This window comes from Furipterus horrens, unplaced genomic scaffold (assembly GCF_987537825.1).
Source record: "Furipterus horrens unplaced genomic scaffold, mFurHor1.1.pri manual_scaffold_7, whole genome shotgun sequence".
Taxonomy (NCBI): Eukaryota; Metazoa; Chordata; class Mammalia; order Chiroptera; family Furipteridae; genus Furipterus; species Furipterus horrens.
This window is the reverse complement of record NW_028327177.1, coordinates 131,034,733-131,042,907: the sequence shown is the minus strand read 5'-3', so window position 1 is coordinate 131,042,907 and position 8,175 is coordinate 131,034,733. Positions and strand designations below refer to the sequence as shown.

Genomic DNA, 8,175 nt, shown 5'->3' with positions numbered 1-8,175 from the left:
TCCGCCACACTGGGCCCTGGGCATCAGCAAGGGGGTTCACCTGCGTGAAGGCAGACACCGCAGCCACAAGATAGGCCCAGGAAAGAGAGCGCGCAGATTAGGAATGCAGACGCCAGAATATGCTTTGCTGTCCCAGAGATGCCACGCACACTAGGTGGCTGTGAATTGAAGCTGACCAACCCACGCGCACAAGAAATAGCCATTTCTTTCTTTATTGAAGTCATTCGCTTCTGACTCTAAAGCTCATCCCACACAGGGTGATAAAAAATTCAGACTCCCCATTTCATGCTGCCCAGCTTCATGGTCCCTTCAGCCATGGAAGCCCCACCTTGTTGGGACCGTGACACCCTCTGGGAATGCTGTGACCTCTATACCGAAAAGCTATCCCATCTGAGATTTTGCCACTTCCTTCAAACCCTGGCCCCAGAGACTCCAGCTTCTGCCCCCCACCCACCCATCCAGCAACCACCACCTGGGGCAGGAACCTGCAAAGGGTCTAGCTAACCTGGCTGGAGCTGAGAACAGGAAGACAGACACGGAGAACTCCCTTCCACAAATTCATATCTTCATATCCACCTTCAAGCTGTTACCTGGGGGAGACCCCAGTCTGACCCAAGCTTGTTCCTTGGTCTTTGCCTCACTTGCAAGAGACGAATCCAAGCAAGAGACAACACGTATAGTGGAAACGAGACGGCAAGTTTATGAAACACACACGAGCACAAAGCTGCAGGCAGGCAACCAGCTAGTCTGAATGCCCCACGTATAGAGAAAAAAAAGTTAGTAAGTTTGTTCTATACACTTCAGCCAAGGCTACCAGTTGGGCACTGAGCTCATCTGAGTGCACTGACTATTGGGGTTCAGGGGTTATATACTTTAGTCAGCTTTTAGATTCCCCTCCTTCTCCCCCTTCTAAACCTTGGGAATAATGTACAGCTACAGCCTTTCTTTCTCAGCTAGTAGTTCTTCGGTCTTAATGACATTGCTACAAAGGCTGCCTGTAGTTTCAAGGACTCCCTTCCTCCTGCGCCATCTTGGCTTGGATGTTCAGAATGCCTGGCAATCTTATCAAACCAGCTTCAGGTCTGTTGGGTCAATGGGTAAGGCAAGACTCCATCCTCCTCCCTGCCTTAGTTTACTCCCTATCCTACCTAACGAAACCAATCATGGTCCCTAGTGTAATTGCACTCCTCTTGGATTGTAAATTCCTTGAAGGTGGGTGTATCTAGAATAGTAAGTAGTCTCTCAACATATAATATTGAGAGGAAAGATAAATGGATGAATGGATAATGAATGTGTAAAATGAGAGTCAATGCCCTATAAAACAAAATACTCTGAAAAACATGGAAACTTTTTAGAAAAGTCTTTTATCTTTTCATCTCCATGAGATGCCAGCTCCATCACCTGCCAGCCCCAGGTCACCAACTTCGTGTTTCCTCCTGTCCTATAAAATGGGATGAAGTCAGTGGCCACCCCACTAGTGATTGCTCTGCTGAAATGAGTTAATGGACTGAAAATGCTTGAAAGAGGACCCAGCACGTGACAAGAACTCAGTAATGTTAGATGTCCTTAGCAGCAGCAGCACACAAGAGAAAGGCATGTTTGTCTTCAGTTTTCAAATCAGGTGACAGGTGAAAGAAACCTGAGCCCCAGCTCAGCTACTTGGCAGCCATGTGACCTTGGTCAGGTTGCTCAACTTCTCTGTAAGTTGAGTCTTTTGTTTAGAGTATGAATAAACTTGTAAAGCCTCAGTTAAAAATACAGAAAACTCATAAAGACGACGGTAATAGACCAATACACCTGGTATCTCCTGGTGTTCTTTAGCTGAAAGGGACCTAAGCAACTTTTAAGAGGAAGGCTCTCAGGATCCATGAAACTGACAGAAGCCAGGGTCCCTTGCAGGCAGGGGTGCTAAGGCAAACTACTGGGGTGTGCCCCAGGGTACCCACCAAGGCAAGTCTGGTCAGTGGGCAGAGAAATGGGTGCACAGGCCCTAGGCATGTTCAGGTCTGCGCACAGAGTTCCTAGGCCAACCCTGCCCTGTGGAAGTAAACGCTCCAGCAGTCCAAGCACGCAGAGGTTCTCAGTCCCCTTCCTTTAGGCCAGAGCACAACCCAAGTTCCAGGGAGGGTCCCTTGGGTCCCCACTGTTCTCTCACCTGCCACGCCTCGGTTCCCAAGCCCTCAGTGTGGACTATGTCCTCTCCAACCGGTGCCAGGTAGGAGACAAAAAAAAGATGTAACTATGCCCAATTTTTATGTATTTAAAATACACAATAAGAATTCAGATCGGTTCGTTCCTGGAGCGAACTTGTCCACCTTGAACAAACTTGAAAGGCACACAAAATCAATGTATTTTTGGGTAAAGTGTGTATTCTGAGCTACATAAGAAAAGTTGCATCTGACCTTAACACATGGGAGAACTAGTTAGAAAATAGAAATGTTTTAAAAGATGAACACATTCCACCACCTCCTCCGCTGATGAACTGAATAATATACTCTTGACAAACATTTCCAAAATTAACCCAAAAAAATGACACGAAGAAATTACCCATCTGAAAGAACTGGGGCAAATCCTAAGTAATGAAAACATGGTCCACCCATGATAAAGTTTAGAACTGACAGCTATTAATAAACATTTAAACATTATCTTCCTTTTACAGTCCCATGCACTTAGTCAAAGTGGGTTATTTTTTTTTTTTTTAATGTCCCAACCCACCATTTGTTAAAGAAATTACAGAAACTATGAAGCTGAAGGATAAGCACTGTAAATAAGAGTTCATACTCCAAGGAAGTAAGAATCTTTCAACTTTTATTTCCGGGATACATTCATCTGGAACCTTTTAATTTCTTTACAATTTTCCCCCTAAGAGAAATGAATACAATAAAAATATAATCCAACTACCAGCAATGTTTGTAACCAGAAAAAAATCTAAAATCTCTGGTGTGATAATATAGGATTTTTTTAAAAATATAAACTTCATACCAGAAATAAAGCCTGAATATTCTCTTTTTCTTTAAAAATAGAATTTTTCCTTCTTTGCTCTTCCATGTAAATCTTATAATCATCATTTAGTTCTAAACTCTACTTTTACACTAGTAATAATAACACTATAGTACTGTTGTTTTTTCCTACCTTGTATCCTGTTCTGCGAATCAACTAAGAATTACAGGTGTTTAAAAAAAAAAAAAAAAAAAGATGCAACTAGGTTAATAGTAAGATTCTTCAAAATATAGTGATCATTAAAAAATAAAATCCCCGTTAGCAAACTAAAACCTACTTCACAAGTTGCATTGTACAAAGCACTTTTGCAAACAGTAAAGCTCTAATAGAAAACTTTTTAAAAATCTATGTTGGACTAGAAAGGCTGCTGGCTGGGAATGTCAGTGACAGGCGGCTATGAAATCTTGTTCTTTGTTCAGTAACTATTTAGGTTTGGGGAGAGGGAGATTATAAATTGCTACAGTGGGGGTACGGGTACATAGATGCCTCACAAAGAATGAGTGGTTTGCAGTGATGTATGAGTATTTTTCTTAACTGAGAATAAAAACCAAGGGCAGAGGAGTAGCCCAATACTTTACACCAGACTGAGAAATCAGACCTTCTGCCTCCAACTAGGAAAAAGAAATGAGAAGTTAGTGTTTACCCCACTTCTGAGTAGCTCCCTGCGCAGAGCTTCACTGCTTAAAATCCAGTCCATTTTAAAACAGTATTCCAAACGCCAACATAAGTGGTCTGGGAATGGTTTTCTTTCTTTAGGAGAGGAAGATCATCAAAAGCCTAATTATAAAGAGATACAAAATACCTGAACTAGTGACTCTCCTACCTCTAAAACAACAGTATTATCCAAAACAACTTTTTAGGGTATTTTGTAGAATACGGAATGCTAAGCAAAGGATTAAAAAGTCTGATAAAATTAATCCCAGTGAAGGCTTCATTCTTGTTTGCTAGAATGCAAAACAGACATGAGCAAAACTTTCCATGAGCCGCCATAATGCAACTGGACAGGCCCACACACACAGACCCAGTGATGAAGGCCCGCAGACACTTGTTCACCTGCACCTACACTCAGATGCCCACAGGAAAGCATCCTCAGTCATCTCAAGGAGAAAGGAAGGGGGAAGAGGGAGTGGGTCTGGGGTGCTGCATAAAAAGGCTTTGCGGACTGAGTGGAGTGAGTCAGGCATGCTGGGAGAGGCTGCCCGGAGGGGCTGGGGAGCCTCCTTTCCCGAAATTTCTGGGGCTCCCCAGGAGCAGGCCTAGCTCAGCGCAGAAAATGGGCTAAATGCCTCCCAACCTCTCTTTTGGCCCTCAGATGCGCTTCCTCTTTTCTTTAACAGATCTGTCCCCAAGAGAATATTCAGGCCAATTTTGTCCTTGTTTTTTCTGCATTAGTAAGAGTTATAAACTAGCAATTTGGAACACCCCTCTCACTGAGAATCTTATGTTAGTATATGTAACCTTTAGTAGTAAGAATGTAGAACTTAGATGTCATTTACATAAGGGTCAAACAAGCTCATGCCATATTTTGATGATTCCACATTAATAAAACTTAGCTTTGATATGTTAAAAAAATCTATTGTTTGCCAAGATTTAACTATTGGACTTTAAACCAATTGCAATTTTCCATGTAAAGGTCATTTATATTTCAGTAACACGCCTTCAGGTTTTCTACATACAACAAAGTTAAGATTTTTTAAAAATATACATATATTTCAAAACCAATCCACTTCTTTTTACAATTGCACCTTCAGTCCAACATTTAAAATATAAACCCAAACTGTCAATGAAAACAGCAGTGGACCAAGTGACAGTATCACTGAAATGAAACAATAATGCAAGAAAAGCTCAGCATTAAAACTTAAAAATTAAACATAAACTGATTCATTGGAAAACTGCTCATATGCCCAATGTGTTCAGAAATGAACCTCACACACAGCAGATCCCACTGTGACATCAAATAACTCATTCCTTTCTCATTTTCTCATTCCATGAAGCATGTCTCAGTATTTTTACTGAGGTTTATACAATGATTAGCTATCCTGACAGCAGAGATTAATATTAAATACACGGCCTATTTCAGAATTGGCATATGCTCCCCACAACTGTTTTCTGTGCTCCCTGAAATATAAAATAGTCCAATCTTTAGGAGCATAAAAATGAAAGGGCTTAAATCTATTCACATACATTGTCCATTAAATGTTACTAAGTTAAGACAATAAGGTAGAAAAGAGAGTAAAAGGGTACAGTAAATTTTCTTTAAACAATCCCATTAGGCAGTAATGTCAATAATGTATTTTTAACCAGGTTATAAAAGAAATTTAATTATCAGAAATTGTACCAATTTCTTGGAGAAACTAATAAAACATTAAATATACATATTTATTTGTATTTATCTTTGAAGCATCTTTGGTACCAATTGTGTTCCTTCCACACTATAGGACTCTCCAAAACAAATTTCAAAATTAACTTACTGATCAGCATATGAAAGATAAATTATGATACGATTCTTTTGGTTTTCCTATAAAACATACTTGAACCTGACTGTTAACCACTAATCATGCACTTAAACACACTCACGTACATATAAAATGAGACTAATACCAGAAAGAAATTGGACAGTAATGAGAATCAATGACAAAACATAACAATAACAACTGTTCTTAAGTAATTTATTTTTAAATTATAGGATTACAATGCTTTGATTATGCAAAATAGCATAATGGAAATTAAACCAAATCAATAAGCAAAAGAGAAAGAAAACTTGGTTTACTTGAATATCAGTACTTAAACCATCATAAGTATCTGATGTCCCAATCATATCTTATGTAGACATAAGTATAATCATTTCAAAAGTTTCACTTGCGGGTTTAATTTCTCATTTTCAACTTTTATGAACTGTAATATAATTTATTTCAAATCCTATTTACCTAGTGTTTATACTGCGCCAGCAGCAAGTCTCGCGTGTGCAGTCAAATGTGGAACTGGGACACTAAAGAGCGTTCAGTGTTTAGCTGCAGCCAAGTATTAACAGCACACTGCACTCAGTACAGGAGAGCGCATGACAGTGGCCAGAGCGCGGAGTTCAGCGCACTCACTGCAGGACGGGTACAGTGTTTCTTCCCCTCTGGCTGAACCAGCTGAGCTTCGGAGCTGGCACATTACTGCTGCGGATAGTACGGCTGCTGTGGGGGCTGCGGGAAGGGGTACGGAGGCTGCTGGGGCGCTGGATACGGGGCCTGTCCGGGGCTCTGATGGTACAGCGGCGGGTACGGCATGTTATACTGGCCGTAGGCGTAAGGGTTGTAGCCCATGGGCATGGGCATTTGGCAATACCTGATGGGAAGAAGAAAACAGAAGAATTGGATTGGTAAATCGAATACTAAAAAACTGAAACCTAACAATTATTCTAAAACCCAGTTTTTTCATGAAAGCATTTGTCTCCATTTCTCGGTCCATTAGAAAACAGTGGAGAGAAAAACAGCTGTTTCAGGGTACCTGTTAGAGAAAAGTGTTCCTAATCCTAATTCTCCCTAATTGAAGAATATCAAGTTCACTGTAATGCATGTAAATTTACTGTGTATAAAGTTCTAAGTGGGGAGACAGAATGGACTTACGTCTGAGGCACACTTAAAAAATAGTCAAATGTCTTGATTGTTAAGATTAAATTACCACAAAGAAAGCTGATCTTTAAGAAAGTACATTACATAATTACATAAATTTCTTTTTTTTAATTTATATGTTTGTTTACTTACTTTTAGACAGGGGAAGGGAGGGAGAAAGAGAGGGAGAGAAACAGCAATGTGCAAGAGATAACAGCAATGTGTGGTTGCCTCTCACACGCCCCTAACCAGGGACCTGGCCCACAACACAGGCATATTCCCCAACCGGGAATTGAATTGGCGATCCTTAGGCTCACGGGCCAGCACTCAATCCACTGAGCCATACCAGCCAGAGTAGTAATTACATAAATTTCTGCTCAACAGTTTATCAAAATGTCAACATTTCAAAGTACAGGTTTATAAATAAGACCTTATCAGCCTTGCTTATCTAAGCTCAAAAAAGACACCTTGTTTATCACTTAAATAAACAAATCAAGAAAATACATTCTGAATTCCAGATTTACTTAATATAAATCCAATACGAAAAAACTAAAAACATATATGTTTGGGAAATGGCTATCCAACTACTCAAGGAAGTGCCTAGAACATTATTTTTATTTGTGTGCAAGCTGACAATGGAGCTTATTCATTCATGACACGTCCATTCAGAGAAGCAACAACCCTGTTTCGAAAAGGTTAACGAGATAGAAGTGTGAGCCAATTCGCTGGGATGTCCGAAGTTTCCGCCTTACCCGGGATACCCTGGATAGGTGGGGTAGGGAGGTCCCTGGGCCTGCGGAAGGGGAGCGGAGCCAGGAGTCTGTGGTGGCGCTGGTGCAGTGATTCCAGTCCCCGCTGGAGCGGAAGCCGGAGCGGAAACCGTCGCAGAAGGAGCTCGACTGGCTGGAAGCACAGGAGGTGGAGGCCGGGCTGGGGGCTGGGGCTTAGTCGTCTGTAAGAACAAGATCAGCACTGACTACAGAATGTTTCGTGTTTCTCTCAAATCGTTATCAATTAAAGTATATGAGGGCATATGAGAAACTCTACAATCCAACCAGGTATATTTCTAATTCCCATTCTTATATGCTGGCTTATTACTCTAGAAATGTATCATATTTGAGGAATAATTCTCCAGTCCGTGGACCCTCTGTGCCTACAGCTCTTTTCCTGGTGCCTCGTATTTAATCATTTACTGCTCACTCATTACTGCTCCCACAATGGTCAGACATTTGAGGTGGGAGGAAGGAGCAGGGCAGACGCAGTTTATTACTATAATCTCATCCCGGTCTCAACATTTCATGAAAACTTTCAAATACCAGAAAACTTAAGAGTAGTATACTAAACATGCAAGTTCCAATATTCTCCCACATAATCACAATACCATTTCATCCTATGAAAATTAACACATATTCCCGAATATCCTCAAGTATCCGCTCCACGTTCAAGTTTCCCTATTTATCACCAAAACAAAAACAAAAAGACAAACAAAAAAACCCACCTTACAGGTATTGTTATGAACCAAGATCCAATCAAGTTCATGTATTATACTTAATTATGAATCTTTCCACTTTTTTAA

At 40.7% G+C, this 8,175-nt stretch overlaps 1 protein-coding gene across 2 annotated transcripts in view; it reads right to left on the bottom strand.

The window, feature by feature from the left end:
- Nucleotides 1-5,655: 5,655 nt before the first annotated feature.
- PDCD6IP (programmed cell death 6 interacting protein) overlaps nucleotides 5,656-8,175 on the bottom strand; it is a 49,965-nt gene continuing 47,445 nt past the window's right edge. For both annotated transcript variants that reach the window (XM_090284474.1, XM_090284475.1), the window contains exons 17-18: nucleotides 7,352-7,551; nucleotides 5,656-6,333 (exon numbers count right to left, since the gene is read on the bottom strand). In XM_090284474.1, coding sequence (XP_090140600.1) covers nucleotides 6,159-6,333; nucleotides 7,352-7,551 — 375 coding nt within the window. In that variant the 3' untranslated portion in view covers nucleotides 5,656-6,158. The remainder of the gene's footprint in view (nucleotides 6,334-7,351; nucleotides 7,552-8,175) is intronic.